The 19,189-nt window shown below is 38.2% G+C and overlaps 1 protein-coding gene across 2 annotated transcripts in view; it reads right to left on the reverse strand.

The window, feature by feature from the left end:
- The window catches only part of LOC121955015 (reticulon-4-like), a 43,849-nt gene that overhangs the window by 1,298 nt on the left and 23,362 nt on the right, over positions 1-19,189 (reverse strand). For both annotated transcript variants that reach the window (XM_042502790.1, XM_042502791.1), the window contains exons 4-8: positions 8,417-8,624; positions 6,028-6,166; positions 2,102-2,171; positions 1,768-1,814; positions 796-854 (exon numbers count right to left, since the gene is read on the reverse strand). In XM_042502790.1, coding sequence (XP_042358724.1) covers positions 796-854; positions 1,768-1,814; positions 2,102-2,171; positions 6,028-6,166; positions 8,417-8,624 — 523 coding nt within the window. The remainder of the gene's footprint in view (positions 1-795; positions 855-1,767; positions 1,815-2,101; positions 2,172-6,027; positions 6,167-8,416; positions 8,625-19,189) is intronic.

Here is a 19,189-nt window from a genome sequence, read left to right on the forward strand (position 1 = left end):
ATTCAAAGACAGAAATTGTTTAAAAAGAAGTAAAATCTTTAAAATCTTCAATAATTTAGGTATAAAATAAAGATTAAAAATAAATTAAATAAAGAATTATTAAAATTAGACAAAGCCTACCAAAATAAAAAAAAAGACTAAATAAATGAATATAAATAAATGACATAGTATGCCATTTAATGTACCAAAAATGGTATTAAAATAAATGTAGGCACTAATTAACAGACAGAATGTGCAAACGTTGATATTTCAGATTTAATTTGCTTTTTTTTCTCTATTAAACTTCTTGTTTACTTATCTATATTTATTCATTTTTACATTTAATTATGTAATTTAAACTTCACATTTTAGTCAGATTTGAACAATTAAAGCTTAAATTCATTTTTAATATTATTTTGGTACATTTAATGGCATATTAGTCCCTAAATTCAGCCATGTATTTACCTCCGTACTTCATACATTACTACAGTAAAAGTAAACGTACATCACCAACACCAAGAAAGTTGTGACGTTGTGTAAAACGTGAATAAAAATAATATGCAGTAATTAGCAAAAAAACGTTTTGACCTTTAGGACCAGTCATGAAGAAAAACCAAAAACAGCTGTTCAGACGTCTCTGTCCACATTCACAGATTTTTGTCTCCTTTCAGTTTAAAACCAGTTGGCTCGTTTGCGCCACCATCTGGTCAGCTGTTTGGCTGCTTCTTCTTGGTCTCAGCAGGTTATTAATAATCATTTTGGTGTTTTTGTGTCCACTCAAAACATTTCTGGAGGACAGACGGACACAATACTTACTTCCCAACGATGTCTTTGACCTGGTTGTTGACCAGAGCCAAGTAGTGGTCGATCTGAGCCTGAAAACACAAACGCACAAACGTCAGGATTTTACTTCAGTACAGAAAAAGTGCAGTACAGTACTATACAGTACAGTACAGTACAGTACAGTACAAGTGCAGTGCAGTACAGTACAGTACAGTGCGGTGCAGTGCAGTACAGTGCAGTGCAGTAAGGTAAAAGTACAGTACAGTACAGTACAGTAAGGTAAAAGTACAGTACAGTACAGTACAGTACAGTAAAAGTGCAGTGCAGTGCAGTACAGTACAGTGCAGTACAGTACAGTACAGTACAGTACAGTGCAGTACAGTACAGTGCAGTACAGTGCAGTGCAGTACAGTGCAGTGCAGTACAGTACAGTGCAGTGCAGTACAGTGCAGTGCAGTACAGTACAGTACAGTACAGTGCAGTACAGTACAGTAGAGTGCGGTATAAGTGCAGTACAGTACAGTGCAGTACAGTGCAGTACAGTGCAGTACAGTGCAGTATAAGTGCAGTAGTGTAACAATGACCAGACTGAACTCTTCACTTTTAAACTAATCAGTGTGGACACAGATCAATGTCGACTGTTTCTGTGTCATTTTATTTGTGCTTTTAATTTTATTTTTCTGTTTTTTAACACAGCTCGCTCTCTGGGACAAATAATAACATTTAATTAAAAGTCATTCTTTTAGTTTATTGTGTGAATAAACAGACAGATAAAATAAAATAATATAAAATAATTGTGTGTAAAGTGTAATTAAACTGAATCTAGAGTCCACCTGGACCCATTACAGACACACACAGCTGTCAGAAAACGAGCAGAAAAGGGAGCTTAATTTAAACACATCTCTTAAAAACAACAACAAAAACAAAAACAGGTTCATTTATTCATTTCTGTGTAAAAACACCATCAGGAAACGCTGAAATAACGGCGAGGCGTGTGGCTGTTACCTGGTGTTTCTCATAGATGATCGGGCAGGTGAACACTCCGATCAGACCTGAAGAAGACAGAAGAAGAAACGATGTTTGACTGCCTGCTGCTTCCTGTTAGTCGGAATAAAAACACTAAATCACAGAGAAACTAAAACACAGATCACAGTTTAAAGTTACTGTCTTTCACATTTCATGTTCTTTCAAACGACTCTTCAGCCAAAACAAGTCAGCGTGGCTCCTAATTTCACCAGCAGATGGAGCCAGAGGAAGAAAGGTGACATTTTTAAATTGCTAGCGTCATTTAAAACCTGCACAGCATGATGGGAAATGAAGGCCTGATGTTGACACTCACACAGAATAAGAATAGTGAGCCCGTTGAACAAGGAGCCGACGTAGGTCAGAATCCACATCAACACAGCAAACTGCAGAGGAAAACAAACAAATTCACTATTAACATCAAAAACAGCACGATCTGAAATAAAGGATGTGATATTAAAGTGTGAAAAAGTGGATTTCACTTTTTATGGAAAAACCTTAAGAGGCCGAGCGTTAAATAACGGATAAGACGGATGTTAAGCCGTCCATTAGACAGAATAACCGACATTAAAGGATCAGCAGCATGCATCTGAAATATACGGAGTCCCGTTATAAACTATGAACAGGATTAAGATTCATCACATCAAGTGAATTTTTGCAGAACATGTAGTTTGAGTTTGTGTGTTTTTTTTCTTCTTTTAAATACTTGTCATTTTTTGCATTTATTGCAATGAATATACTTCATTTTATATAGATGACCATTTATTTACAGAGAAGTATTCTTGCTTTGATTTTTTCTCTTTTTAGTTTTGTAGTAACGTAGTAATAATGTGCTACGATTGTAAAAAGCTGCATTTCTACAGCATGGAAAAAACCTGATAATAAAAACAATTATTTGTTATTTCATTGTGTTTTTTATGGGTTTAAACCTAATAAATGCAGCATTTAATAGGCAGCTCTTCAGTGCTGTTAATCAGTAAAGTTCGTCTCCAGTGGTAGTAAGTAAAGTAAAAGTACCATACTTAGGTTAAGTACAAGTGCCTCAAAATTGTACTTGTGTATTTAAATTTTACTTTACACTTTAACTCCACTACATCTCAGAGCACCACGATTCATATTCCTGTGACAAAAAAATGAGTCACGCATTAAAACTCAAAAAAATCAGTCACCGTGGAAACACACCGAGACACTAAAAGAGCAAATCTAAAAACTGATCAGACCGAATCAATGTTTCTGAGACGAGCCGCCTGTTCCTCTTTATAAACAATCAAAAATATCTGAAATCAAATATCTCGGCCGTGTTTAATACTTTTATTTATACGACTGCGCTCATCCCTCTTTTAAATATACTGATAGCTAATAAAACTATTTAGAGCTCTGTGCAAATGTTTATTTCAGCTTGTGTTTTATTTCCACAGATTGTTGATTATTTCTTTCGGTTATAAAATAATTTCACACACAGAGTTCACGGCTGAGATCTGAGAAACCCCTGACATCAGATTATTTAGTATTGGGCTCAGTGATAAAACTACACTTGCGGCAATGCTAATAAAAATGACAAATTTCAAAGCAAAAGCCCAGAACGACACCAGAAATAACACAAGTCACGTCTTTATGCTTTGATGGCTTTGGGATGAAAAACGTCACTTTGAATGGGTTTCAATGGTGATTCTTTGGCACTTAACAGTATGAATGTAGCGACTGTTTCCATGTAGCAGCTGAGCTGGAAAGACTGAACAAAAATACACAATTTTGCCAAACGTTACAGCGTATGTATGAACGCAGCCAAAATTAACAAAAAATGAAGAATGGAAAGTGTGTAAAAAGGGTTAATCCACACCATCATCGTTACATTAAGTCAGATGTTTACATCTACGTGTGTTTCAGTGATTTTTTTATCCCAAAATAAATTCAAACCAAAGCCATGTTTGCACAGTTAAATGTTTACGTGATTTTATATTATATATTAATAAACTAAATTCTAAAGTTTGACCGATAATCCCTCAGAGAAAACTCCTCAGACTGGCAGCATTATCAAAATATATATTGGGATAAATACAAATATTTAGAAATATACAAAAAAAAACCCCTCATATTTTTTGCCACATGGTCCAGCTCTTATTTTGCGCTGTACTTTTTTTGTTAGTTTTTAAATCATCTTTTAAAACTTGCCTCAGACTGTCTGATAAGATATTAATTTTAGTGTGATATAAAAAGAGAAAAGCAGAACCCCTCACACTAAAGGCCTGAAAATAATTTCAAGTTTTGGCTCAATAAATGTTTTTAAACAAGAGTCTATTATCTAAACATTAATAACCAGTTCATGAAAACAAAAAATCATTTCAGCACTAAATCTAGGACCTATTTTTTAGGCGACATCACAGCGTTCGAAGATCCAGATGAGTAACGTTTGAAAAAAAAACTAGTAATAAATGGACTTTAATTCTGAGTCCAGTCAGAAAATGATGTTTTTTGGTGTTGAAACCGTCGTCTGGTTTGTTTCTGCGGGTTGAAACAGGATCAGGATGCAGAAACACATCTGATTGTTGTGTGACGCTGAGATTTAATCCCTGAAGCAGTTTTAATATGAGCTCTTACTTCGCTGTGACATAATGCGACAGTTTTCTGCTCATGTTGACGATGAACACGGAAACAGCCCCGAGCCGACGTGGCTGCCAGATTAGAGACCAGACAGTTTAAACAGTTAGATTTCTGACTGGAGGCTCGTGACCGAGGATCGTGACCTTTTAATGAGCCGCTGGTGTGTTTATAAACTGATGACAGGAAATTAATCTCAAGCAAAAGAATAACAGAATATTGCAGAATGCGTCCAGACATAAACGCCTGTGATTTGCGGAGAATTTGAAAAACATTCCCGAGGCTCGATCTCGCTGCTGATGGGATTAAAGAATCACACTCGTTACCCTCTAAGGGAAGTGTGATACTCGCAGGTCTGTATTTGGACTGCAGGTTTGGGGGGTTGAGGCAGCGAGGTGACGACAGGCCTCTGACAGCTGCACAGCTCCGAGAGCTCGTCTGTTACCGACTCTGATCCACAGACACATTAACCCGCCGGAGGTGCCGCCCATTAACACGGCCGAGACATTAAAAAACTGAACGCACAGCAGCTCCACGTCTACGAGAACAGACGGCAGAATATTTTAATAGGAAGGAGCATAACTGATAAACACTGATATGATCGTATGAAGCCATGAAACACAGAACAGCGTTTAGAGTTTTCTCTGTGACCTTAAAGGACCTGGAAAGTTGATGAGCGTTTGGGGGCCCTCTGGGATCTGGACTCTGAAGGGCTGACACTCCAGCTCTGGGACTGAAGTTAGGCGAGGTTAAGGTTTGTTTTAGGTCACAATACGGTTATTTTCTTTGATCTTTTTCTTAAATACATCTTTCGTTTATGGTTCATTAATTCCTGTGCAGCAGCTAAAGTTTGCTTCAGCAGTTTTTTGCAGGTTTGTATATATTTTTGTTCCTCGTCTGTTGTGCTGATACACGGTTGTTTCTCGAAAATCACTTAATAGACGGCACAGTAGTCGTGTTGAATGATCGTTTCTAAGATGCATCGCGATGTGAACGCTGACGATTGTGCATCGATGCAGCGACAGCACATGATCAATTACAGCCGCGCAACATTGATTTTCCAGCCGCGGCTGGATAATAAAGTTCTACAGTTCAAAAGTCTGAGACGTTCAGGACGTTCAGGACGTTCAGTGTCCTTTCTCAGAGCAGAAGACAGCTGCTAGCAGCGAGACTGCAGAGACAGTTTTGTTTTTGGAATTGAAAAAGGGGGATTCATATTTATTTTATTTTTGCATGTATCTATAATGAAAAAGTAGCCAGGTGCATTAATATCAAATATTGATGAGTGATGCATCATGGGATCGAATCACTGACTTGATAATTGTAATCCAATCAATCGTGAGACCAGTGAAGAAGCACAGCTCTAAAATATAGATTTTTTTTTATAAATAAAGGAGCATAAACTGACGCTGTGGTGGAGGACGACCTCACCAGCAGAACGACGACTGCGCTCTATTACCAACACAAACATGGACGCCATCCGGCTGCTAGCACTTTTTATAAGCACATTCAGCGCGTTTGTACTGAAAAAGCCCCCAAAAATAATGAAGGGCTCTGGAGTTTGATTGAGATCCTGGGAGGGGAGACACAGAGGACTGGAGCAGAGACGACTTCAGGTAAAAATGTCCGTCCACGGGCTCTCACCTTGATGGAGTCGACGAGGTCCTCGACCAGGAACAGGCGCCTCAATTCACCGATGATCTTGTTGAGTTTGGCCAGAGCCATGTCGCTGTACTTGTGGACCATATCCTCGGACAGCGCCACCTCCTGGTCCAGGTACTGCCTGCGGGGGACGGCAGAGGAGCAGAGACAACGACGATGACTTTATCAGCGTGGAAAATGTCTCGATCAAACACAAGTTAAAAATGTTTACATTTGGCTTAAGCGCCATTTTTTTCACACCTGCTGACATTTCACCAGAGTAGCCCTCCTCCTCCTTATGTTTAATATTCTTATTTTCCTTAATTAATCAGAAAAAACAACCATACTCCTTCAGAAATCAGATCTCACTTTTTCACACTTAATTACATTGTGAACTCATGGTAAAACATTTAATTCAAACTTGACAAAAACAGAATAAAAGTCACCAGTTTTGCTGTTATTCATCTGTCTGCTTCTGTATTTTTGAATGTTTGTATTTCTAAATATTTATTCATTTATTTATTTATTTCTCTATTCTTTTTGCTGCTCTTACTCCATTTAACTGTTCTTTATCCTTCTATATCCATGTTTTAATTTATTTACTTGTTCATTTATCTCTTATTCATCTGATTTTATCTTCTTATCTTTGTTTTATCCCCACTGATGTGATCTTCTCTTTTATTTTATTTTTGTCTTCCCTTATTGCTCTTATGCTTATATTTTCTAAAGCTTTACTCATTTACTACTTTAATTACCTTGTGACATCTGCCCGTTTTTTGACTTTTCTTTGCTTTATTCTTGTTGACTTTAGTGTTTACATTTTGTTTTTGTCTTTTTGTTTGATTTTTCTAGACGTTTCTCTTGTTGGCATGTTTGTTGATGTTTATTATTTCCTGAGTTCCTGTCATTACTTTTTCTGTGAAATCACGATATAAACATCTGTTTTTCAAAGGTGCTATTAAATAAAGTTTTTATTATTATTAAAAATATCCTGGTATACTGTAATACCTTGATACAAGCCTAGCATATACCACAAAGAGTTTTACCTCAAAACATAACTTCCAAAATGATGCCAAATGTTCGATAAAATCACTTTAAGATCTTTGCAGAAATGTTGAAACAAATTCTCCTGCTTCTTTTACGCAGCTTTCCTTTCTCTCAAAGAGGTTCAGAAACTGTAAAATCTGCAGAAATCGGCTTGTAATGTGACTCTCTGAGCTCACTATTTTCTCCAGCTTATGTTAATCTGAGCTAATTGGCCTCCGATGTGCGAGGTCAGTTTGCAGAGCAGCAGGTGAAAAAACACGCAGTAAGAAGGGTTTGAAAAAGAGCCAGAGGGAGGATGAACAAACCAACAACTAACCAACACGACGTGGAACCAGCAGGATCACTCAACAGCCGCTCGGTAAAGCAGCTCAATACTCTGCCGGAGCAGAGATGTAGTTGCTTATAGTGTTGCTAAAAACCCAAATAAACTCGAGGCTGAAGGGTGTTTTTAAAACCATCACAATACAAAATTAGAGATGAATAGCACGTAATCTGGAGCTGACACACATTATAACATCAGCAGACTGCCTGCAGCATCGACTGATAATTAGGATTAATCAGGTCATTGATTTCTGTGATGTGATTGGCTGAGCTCAACCTGCTTTAAAAAAAAAAAAAAACATGGTGAAAAAGTCACTGAGCAACTTGGTTAAAAATTGCTGCACAAATTGCAAAGAATAATTACATTATTTTTGAAATCTAGGGAAAAACTGTATTTATAGTTATCATAATTCCATATTAAAATTATATTATATTATATTACTTTCTTTCTTTTAAACTAATTTTCAGGTAATTTTCTTGTACTTTTTACTTATTTCTTGCATTAGTATTTCTGAGACTAACAATGTGACCAAAAAGTGTCAACATGAGATGTAAGAGCTACATTAATCAATTTTTGTCCAATAACCCATATCTGTAAAGAATAACATAATATATTATACCTGATAAAATTAGCATAATTACAGATTTTAAATTATGTTAAAGAAATTTTCTGGTTTTTTAAACACTTATTCACTTTCTTTTGTCTGTTTTGGATTTTTTTTTTTTTTTTTTTAATATTCAATTTTCTTGTACTATTTAATAATTTCTTGTTAATTTCTGGGTTATTTCTTCTTTCCTTGTTCCTTGCCTTCCTTCCATGTTTTGGAAGAAATCAAGCCAATTTGCTCAGGTTTCAAAGGGTTAAAATAGTTATTATTGAAGGAAAAATATCAATTTAACAGCTAAAGGAAGGCTAAATAAAACTAGGTGTCTGTGGTAAAATAAAGTTATTTTAAAGAGGAGTAAATCATTCGGTGCCGTCCTGACGCTGATAACTTCCTGCCTCTCTCTCTCTGGCACTCACTTGAATGGGTGTCCCTCATCTGACTTCTGGATGGCCTGCAGGATGCCTTTGTATATCCTGAAGCAGATGGTGACTGAGAGCAGAGCCAGGCCGATGTAGGAGCAGACGCTCACGATGCTGCAAACCGTCAGGGAGAGGAGGAGCAGCAGGGCGGCGCCGAACACCACGCCCGTGGTCTTCACATCACGCCAGTAGAGGAGATCCACCACTGCAGGAGGAAGAGGAGCGACGGTTAGTGTCAATCATGCAGACAGGACGAAGCCTGGAGTCTGTGCAGCATTAATGCTACGTTTAATATTGAACTGTTTTGGCTGTTAAACTGCAACAAAAGGGAGTCGGAGCATTTTTAATTTAAGGCAGTATTGAGTTATTATCAGAAATATTTTATTTGTGGCTCAAATACTTAAATTACTTTTATTGTGCTGTTATTATGGATATAAAAACTTCTAATTATGGAAAAACATGCTTTTTTGTCATTGTTAGAGTTAAAAATTTATTATTAACTTGTCCAACAATTTATTAAGGAGCTGACATCAGCAGGGCTGGGCGATATCGCCTTAAAATAAAATCTCTGATTTTTTCACACCAAACTCGAGTTACGATTTCAATCTATTTTTTCCCCTCAAAGAATTCCTCAAAACATGTTATGCTCTGATTTTAGCAATGAAAATTAAAAAAGGCAAACTTAAAAATGTGGAGGGCTTCAAATCAGGATCACATATTGTAGAGTTTTGCAGTTAAACCAGCTTAAAAATGGCCAATTCTGAAGTCCAACAACCGTCGTCCAACGTCAGTTCCATGTTCATTGACATTGACACTTCCTGTCATGTTGTCGTGTGTGTGTGTGTGTGTGTGTGTGTGTGTGTGTGTGTGTGTGTGTCTCTAAGAGGTAAGCTTGGGAGGAGGGTGCAGCCCACTATGAACTACGGAAGCTGAAAGAGAGCGGCGAAGCAAGTTATTGACAAAATCTAGATTTTCATTTTAAAAATGTTCGATAAAATCCATGTATCGCTCAGCCCTGCACATCAGTGAACTTCATTTCTATTTTCATGTATGGATTTTTTTTCTCCAAGGAAATTGTAAAAATTTGTAAATGCCACCAGAGCCTAAAATCAACGAATCATTAAGTCAAGTGTTGACTCTACACTGGCGTGAGCGTTTTTCAGGCTAGCAAAACATCCAGGCGCCAACTATTTACTACTATACCACTATAATTAATAAAATAATTCATCATTCTGCTGTCCACTCAGTTATATTTAAGTATTCTCATTTTCAGGACTTACATTTCTGAGTGTGTAATTCAAGCACCGTGTACGCGCTCTGTCGAATACATACGATGAGATCAGAGATCACGAGATGGTCGCGGGCCGTGAGACTCAAATGAATCAGTGTTTAGTTTAAGTGTCCTCGGGGAAAATCTGTTTCAAACACAGTTTCTGCCTTCACTCTGACAGCTTAAAACTCAAGTCAAATTTTCTGCCTCAGTTCCCGACCGTCACATGGTCGGTGCATGTGAGGGTCTGGAGGTGGAGCATCCTCGTGTCTCCTCCATCAGTGAAGTTTGTGCTGCGGCTCTGCTGCAGGTCAGAGGTCACACACTGTCATCCCTCTCTGCAGCCTGACTCACAAACTTCCTCATCTCTGCGCCTTCTGGACTTTTCCACTTTCATCCTGATGCCACAATGACAGCTTCAAAGTGACGTAACACCAGCTCCGCCGGCACTTTTGGAGGTCATCGGCTTTGACTTTTGAGCTTTATTTTATTATTTTGTCCAAAAATCACAAAAAGTCCACCAAAGCTCACTGTTGATGTTATGACAGGTTTGATTCAGACTGCTGTGGATAAACACGCTGACTCCTTCAGCCAGATATCTGATAAAGAACAAAACTGCCTCCAAAACTTTTGAGAAAAACAATAACGGTTAATCTTAAAGAAAATACATTTCTTAAGAGGGACTTTGAGATTTTGAAGTTAATTCTGAAACTTTTTGGCTGCATTTTGCACCTGTGATTAGAAAACAGCAAATATTAAATTGCTAAAAAAGCATTTATATGCCACAGAGCAACATGGAGGAAAGATACAAACGCTACAGAAATAAACTACGTCATCAAATGTTTTTAAAGCGGGGCTTTTAGCAACCGCACAAACCACAGGAAGAGTCAGTTATCTATCACCTTTAAATGGATCCACCGACCAGACGCCACCAAAAATGTTCACTGAACAGCAGCGTTTCTAAAAAAGCTCTGGCAGTGTTGGTGGTCGACATTTCTAAAACTGCTTCACAATAAAAGCCTGTGGATGGTTTGCTGCGCGGTCAGCATGTCTTGCTGTGATGAAGCACAGTGGCTGTGAAAAACTGCTAATGTACTGCTGGCTGATTTCCATCCAGTGGTGCAATGATTAATTTATTGACAGAAAATGTATCTGCAACTATTTTTAGTACATTTTCAAGTAAAACTGCTGATATATCTTTGAGTTTTGTTTAGGGATGAGCTTAAGTATTCAAGTACTTGATGTGTATGCCAGTATTTGTTTAGTGTACAGAGTATTCTTTTTTTTTCTTGTTTTGGGAAAAAAAACATAATGAATAGAAAAGTTAGGTGACTATGTTCTTTATCAAAAGTTTACGTCTTCTGGATGACATCCAGTACTGCTTTCTATGAATATCTGCATGTATCATAGCTAATCTCTACAGTCTGTGCAGCCAGAAAGGTAAGCTAACCCAAACCCTTCCCCAGTATTTGTTTGGGTGTTAATTTCCGACCCTACTGTTGCACAAAATTTTTCTTTGCAAGTACTCGATAATAATTTAACACGAGTCCTTGAATATGGAAATTACTTCTCTACTTCTCCATCTCTAATTTTGTAAAACCTGACAAACCTGATTGTGGTGGGCATGTTTCACCTTCTGATGTTTTATTTTAAAAAACTTAATGGATTATGAAATATTCAACATTTGAAGCACCACCTGTGCTACAAAATTAAAGCAAAATTTGCCATATTTATCAATAATCAGCAATATCGTCGTTAGCTCAGAGGCAGCACCGTTACCACACCAACAATGTATTTAAACTTGGGTATGACTGAAAAAAAAATACTAGAATTTCCTAAAACATCCAATATTGATTTTGGCATCAATCTGGTTCTATTTTTAGGAAATTATCAATTTAATTATGAAATTATTTAGAAAAACAGCCAAAAACACAATGAGTGGCAGCAGTTATTTTGGGGTCTCTCTGACATATGGGTGCTGCAGGGAGCTCCTTCACTCTCTAAGGACTCATATAAACGGGTGGCGGAGGTGAAGGAGACGGTGGGTGAGGGGTCGGACTCTCCTGAGAGACAGCTGAGCTCATGATCTGAGTCGCTCGCTGAGCATGCTTATATTTCACCAGGGAATTCCAGGCAGGTCAGCGGACAATATTAGCAGTGAAGGAGTCCTGGGTCTCCTGCAGGCTGACGTCGCTCACAGCCGACACATGCTGTACTCTGTGGCTCTGAATGACGAGAGCGTGTCCAACTGCACGCTGGAATCTCACAGTTTAATGTTTCTGCCTGGCTTATCGGAAATTACAGCTACAGAGCCGTCATAATTAAGGGCTCACTTTTAAATTCACGATCAGCATCACAGAGCAATACACAATAAGTCTCACAGTCTTAGATACATCCAGAGATAAAGAGTAGTTGCTGATAAGCAAAGCAGCATTAAAATGCAAACCGAGGCCGCAGCCGACGCACAGAGAGACAATGGCAGGTGAATGCTGGTCAGCACCACAGGCCGACTGACCGGCCGCGATACGTTTGGCAGCTGACCAAAATATTCAAAAGCCAATAAATGAGCTTAAGGGGCTAAAAACCTCAAATCAGATTTCCTGCGATAAGTTGTTGCCAAGTGGACAAATCCGACTGACTGCTTCGACTGTAGGAAACCTGCACGTAATTCTGCAGACATGAGCGGCTGATTTCACGCATCTCTGCAACTCAAAACAACTGCCGGTTTTCTGACTGGAACACAAAATATGACAATAATAACCAGCACTGAAGCCCACCAATGTACAGCAAATCTACCGTAACTATGTAATCTACGTACATCAGTTAGATTCAGGGTTCCCACATATTTAAACGGACAAAATTTTAAAAATTTCCATGACTTCCCAAGGACCATAACACTTTTTTGGCATTTTGGCCTGGTGTTTTCTAAACAAATCAGATAAAAACTCTATTCAGACATAATTTCAGATAGCTGGCACACATGGCTGTAGAGACGGTACGCAGTGAGAAAATGAAAAAACGTGATGGTTAATGAAACAGCGTCACACATTAGGGTTGCAGCAGTACGAGCTTTTCATGTTACAATAATTCTCAGAAACTGGCACGAATGTACGAACAGTGATAAGTATAGTTTTTCCCCTAGCTTTAAGGGTATTTTTTCCAAGACATTTAGGAAATTGCACCAACCTGATCTGGGCTCAAAGATTTAAATACCTGTGAAAGGCATCTGAAAGCAACACAAGAAAAGCAGTGTTGCTCCAGGTTTAAAAGGGTTAACGCAACATCATAGTTTACATATGTTAAGAGACCATTTCAGTGTAATGTTTAATCAGCTCATCTGTGGCACCGGTAACCATTCTGCAAGTTTTTACTAGAATTATGCATATCATTGTTTTTTGTGTTGTCCGACAAAATAAGACACCTTAAAACATCTCAATGTCTGGGAAATTATGATGGGCATCATGGACAATTTCTGGATATTTAGCAGCAGAAAATTAGGTCAGCAGAATAAATCAATACTATTAACTAGACATATCGACCCTGAAAAACCAATAACGGTCGACCCAGATTTCTTTTATTGTAAATTCTGCATTATTCAGTAGTTAACTGTGTAATCTCAAACTTTTTAGTGACTAAGTTTTCTGATTCTTTCCCAATGTCATAACATCGTTAATATTATTAAACACTTATATAATATTACCTTTACATTTAGTAGATTTTTAATCAATAATTTCCCATTATTTAGCTCAAAGGCATTCAAACAAAGTTTTATAGTTCGAGTCTGTTATATTTCAAATTCTAAATATTGACAAAAGATTAACATTTTTATTGTAAATTCATTTTGGTTTCAAATATCTCTTATCAACCCCTACAAATAACCATCACTGAAGCTTTAACTATGTGTTTGACATCAGTGACATGTTACTGACAGACACACATCTGTGACTGTTGCCACACATTGTAAAATCAGCTCATCTGTTTTTAACAGTTATGTTAAAAACGGTGCTTTTTAAAATGGATTTTACTGCTGCTGCTGTTAAATAAGTACATAAACTTTATGCTGATCCCAGAGCAGATAAAACAAGGCCTCTTGTTTGCTTTAAAACAGCTGTAAAACACTGTGTCAGCTGGCTCACTGACAGTTATTTAAACACAATGATCGATAGAAAAAGCAGCTGCATTTTCGGGAAGCTTCTGTCTTACTGAGCACAGCGGAGCGAACATGTGGGCGTTGACAGCTCGTTAGCACGTTAGCTGACAGCTAGCTCTCCCCTTATTATCAAACGGCTCAACATGCTAACTGCATGTTAGCTCTGTTAGCACCACAGCAGCAGATTTAACAAGAGAGCCAGTGTCTGGATGTAGAGACACGGTCCGAGCAGCCAACACGAGGAGGAGGAGGAGGAGGAGGAGGAGGAGGAAGAGGAGGAGGAGGAGAGTCCGCGGTCCAAATGTGGCTGCCTGGCTACATATGGTAGCAGGCGTGCTAGCATCGCCGAAGCCTGGCTAAAAATAGACCCGCATCAGGGCCAGCTAAACCCGCTGATCTCGTTTCACCGAGTTTAATCACCAGCCCTCTCTTCAACTCCGTCCCTAACAGTTTTATCATCCCCCCCGGCATGCCGTCTGCAAGCCCCCCGCCGGCAGCCCGGTGCTCACCGCGGGGACAAAACGTCAAACCGTCCGGCATGACCTCCGCAGGCGGCCCCAGCCCGCCTCCCTCCCTCCCCGGGCTGGATCCAGCCTCAGTCCCGGTGCTCATGCAAATACTAAACCGGCGACATAACCGTACGCAAATGCGGCATGTAAATGAGGAGAGAGAGGGTCGGTAAACAAAAGATTATGACCAGACTAACCCTGTTTGGCGTCCATCTTGAACCTCCGTTAAGCATGCAGCAGCACGGCGGCTCCGCCTGGCTGAGAGGTGAGAGCAGAGGCGGGGAGGAAGAGGAGGGAGGAGGGAGACATGCGCAGCTCGGCCTCCCTCACTCTGGATGGATGGACTACAAATTTAGACTCTATTGAACTTTTTTAATTTAACCCTTTGAAGCTTGAGACTGGATTGATTTCTTTAAAAAACATAAGAAAATGGCAAGAAGAAGTTACTCAAACTTAGTAAAAAACAAGAGTCGACCGATATTAGTTTTCTCAGGCCGATACCGATAATTAGTAGTTAATGAGACCAATAAACGATATGCATTGATTAAAAAAATGATAATCTATCAATATTTAGAATTTGGAATATTTAACTGAAGCTGAAACTGATAACATCATATACAGCAAGTTCCCAGCAACTTTTTTTCTGAAGTCATGTGAAGATTTAAATTAAAAAAACTAAAATAAAATAAAATTTAAAAAAAATTTTTAAAAAAAATTTAAAAAATAAATAAATAAAAATAAAAATAAGATTTAAAAAATTACAGAAATGACCTCAGAATATACTTAAAAATAATAATTTTGTTAGCTTTTTGGTTTTTAACGTTTAAATTAATACATTTTTATGTATTTGTACTTTACTTGAGCATTTCCATTTAAAGGTACTTAATACTTCTACTCCACTACATTTCAGAGGGAATTTTTGTATGTTTTGCTCTGACAGCTATGGTTACTTTTCAGATTCTTATTACAAAGTAAAATCACCTGAACAGTAAACAGTAAATGTCGACTGATTGCACAAAACTTCCTTTGTGCATTTCCGTCAATACGTTCCACTTTAACTATTAGACAAAGAGTAGGTTCAGTGTTTATTACTTAAAGCTGATGGAAATGCATCATAAGTGTTTATTGATGATCAAAGTTTAACCAAGGTACACAGAGGTGTGCATATAAGTGAAAGGCCGTCTGTTATCATGAAGAAAGTAGTTTTCTAAAAAGGATTATGACAGCAGCAGCAGAAGGAGGAGGAGGAGGGTGGAGGTGTGTTGCATAACCCGGCTGTAAAAGGAAAACCAGCTCCAAAGATGCCAAGCAGAAAAGATAAAAGTCAGGAATTCAAATCCAACCCAGAGACCGCACATCAGTTTAAAAACCATGTAAGGAACTGTAAGCCGTCCAGGAACACCAGGTGCATGCTGGGAGAGCCACTGGCTCCAAAACAAAGTGAACAACTAGGATCTAAAAATCAAGCCTGATTACAGTCTGTTTTCATTTAATAATGATATGATACGTGAGCAGTATGTGCAGTTTCTAACAGCCATGTTTATGATTTAAACATGACACTGAAATAATGGCTATAATCTCTGGAGCCAAAACAGCATCCTGGGATTTTATAGAGCTTAAAGCAATGACACTCAATTTACGGCCTACCGGCAAAATCTGGTCCCCAATAGGCTGCCGAGGAGCCCCCATTAATTTTGCAATTCACATCGGAAAAACTGACAAATGTCCTGAAATCCAATAAACGTCCAAAAATTCTAGAATGTCTTAAAATCCTTTAAACGTGCTAAAATCCAAGAAAACTGCTAAAACCCTAGAAATGTACTGAAAACCTGGAAATGTCCAAAAAATCCTTCAAATGTGCTAAAATCCTAGAAATGTGCTAAAATCGTGGAAATGTCCCAAAATCCAAGAAATGTCCTAAAATCCTTTAAACATGTTGCAACTGGCCCCTGGCCTCCTGACATTTTGCAAAAGTGGTCCCCAAGCAAAGCAAGTTGAGTATCCCCGGCTTAAAGTAATCACTCAGTACTACCAATTAAATTAAATATTAAATATTGTAGATAATTAACATTATACTGCATGTAACTGCTCTCAGTCTAACGTCTTGTATTTCTTGTGCAACACAACGCAGAAGTTTTGTTTGAACTGTTAAACTGCCACAGGTTGCAGGACCTGAGGCAGACACACAAACGTTGAATCTATTTTATAAAACCTGTGAAACTGGAACAGTTTAGCCAGCAGGTTAACGCTTCAGATGCCTGATCTGGAAGTCATCTGCAATGGATCAGTCCCTCTAAAAAATTGGTTAAGAAGTTGCTCCTCATGAATGATGGATACAATGCTCAATACTTCCCAAACACAACCTTTTCGCCAAAAAACATTGAAATATAAAACACGTCAGGCTACGAGTAATGTGTCCTGAGTCACATGCCTGTTCCCAGGCACGCTTCCCGGCCGTGCACGAGATTGTTTGTACGGATGTATTTTAAATTGTCGTAGTTTTTCAGCAAAAATGCATGTATTGGAGGCACTGAGTTTACAACCCAATAAATCAGACTTTGGATTATGCTGCATGAGCTGTGTGAGAGATTGAGCGGATGTTTTGATAATTTTACTGTTGTTAAATTTGGCCCACGTTTACTTCAATTTATGAAAATTTTATGAAAATCCCATTTCCTACATTCTACCTTCACTGTGAAGGTGAGAAAAACAGAGTTTTCTTCACAAATTCAACATAACGCAGTGACAAAATGGTCATTTTGCAGGCAAAAACAAGGTCCTTTGAATCTGTCTCAAACTATATTTTAAATTCAATCATCCCATCTGCCAAAAACAAGAAGTACAGATTTGCTTTAATTATTACGGGATTTCACAAGATGGACAAAAATGGAAAAGCTCTCTACACAGAGAAAGTGACTGAACCTGCTATAATCCTACAGGATTGCAGAGTTTTGAAAGTTGCAGGACTTCTAGCAACTACCAGCAATTTCTGAGGTGTCATTCAATGTACTGATTGCTGTTATGCAGCTTAAACAAACATGCTTTGACTATCGAACAGTCAGTTTTTTTTCTTCCCTGATGAAGGCGGAAGGAGGAGGAGAAAGAAGGTGAGTCATTCTGTCAGTGAAAATGTGAGGACAATAGTGTACACACTGCTCAGTTTAAACTTGCAACATAAAGCTTGATTATTTCACAATTATAGCAACCTCTGAGTCCATTATATATATACACACACACACACAAACCAAAAACTGCTTATTCACTGTGCAACTCGGCCTTGTGGTGTCACACAAACCGTCCTGACAGAAACACAACAGCTTCTTTCAGTCAATCTGCGAACAATTCACGGTCCTCGCTCGTTATCGGCTAAATGAATGACGGCCCGATGAACTGAGCCGAGCTGACACTCTGTTATGAAGCACAGCGTCGACACACACACACACAATTACACACACGGCACAAAGGCTTCAGTGTTGAGATGTGACGCGACAGCAGCACTATGATGCACCGACAGCAGGACACATGAAGATCAGCAGACAGCAGCACACGACATGTGATCACGCTGTCAGATAAAAGACGGCACACTGAGGGAAACCTGTCCTTTATGATAAACTTCCACGTTTCATAATCACAACAAACAGTTCTTCAACGTTAGGGGACGTTAATATAATATCACTGCCATCTTGTTTAGATAAAAAGATGAGAGGTTGATTCCCATGATGCAAAGTGACCTGAACTTCAGCTGCATCCACCTCATAATGAACAAAGCTCTCTACACACTCAAAGCAGCAGAGAAAAGTCAACTCAACGAATTTAATCAAGAATTATCTTAATCATTACAACCGGAAACTAAACTCCATGGCTGCGGCAACAAGTGGTGACAACAGGCAGACTGTGCGAAACACTCAGTCACTCAGTGAAGATGCATCATTATTGGATTATTTTCTTTCTATTAAGTAAGCAAAACATGTTGCTGCAATAAAAATGATTTAGGTGCTTGAACACACTGAAGATATAAACAAATATTAACAAAGTTTTTTCTTAATACGCATTTTAAAAAAAGGTAATGAGTTGCAATTTATATGATAATGCATTATGGCAATACTAAGAATACGGCAAAACATTTAAAATCCTAATAATTTTGTAACCGTAGTATCATGATTATATCGTATCGGGGCCTCTGGTGATTCCCATCACTATAAGGAGCATTTGTAAAATTATTTAATGATTAAAAGTGGTAAATTATTCTTTAATCATTAGCTACTGTGATTCACCTGCACACACAATTACAGGGTTAACTGTTAGTATCTCACGGCTATTACCTAATGGTTATTGACGTTTTATATGACAGAGTAGAGCCGCTTCAGTGTTTGATGTTAGCTTGTGCTAACAGGGCTGAGGCTGAAGTGACCTTTTGCCCCAACTGGCAACTACGAAGACTCTTGATTGTTGACAACACCGAGATACCACGTGACACGTCATCGTACTACTGGCACACAAGCCTTATTTGACGGATTACACAGATGTAATCGAAAAAAATCATTTTAGACACAACTACATTTTTAAAATGAATAATTTACAATCAAAATAAAGTTTGTTTTTTATAGGAAAAGCAATACTTTTATCTAAACCTTTCTAAATGCTGTTTAATTATTTATCTGCATAAAAATGTTATCAATAAAACCTTTCAGATGTAAATGCAGATGTAAATATAAAAGGATAAATAAATAGGGATGCACGATATCTGATATGCCGATATATGACAACTCATTTGGCCGATAAACAATAGCTATATCGATACCTCCACTTATTTTTCTCCACCTAATTTTAGTGATCATCAG

This window comes from Plectropomus leopardus, chromosome 15, assembly GCF_008729295.1.
Source record: "Plectropomus leopardus isolate mb chromosome 15, YSFRI_Pleo_2.0, whole genome shotgun sequence".
In the NCBI taxonomy this organism is placed as follows: Eukaryota; Metazoa; Chordata; class Actinopteri; order Perciformes; family Serranidae; genus Plectropomus; species Plectropomus leopardus.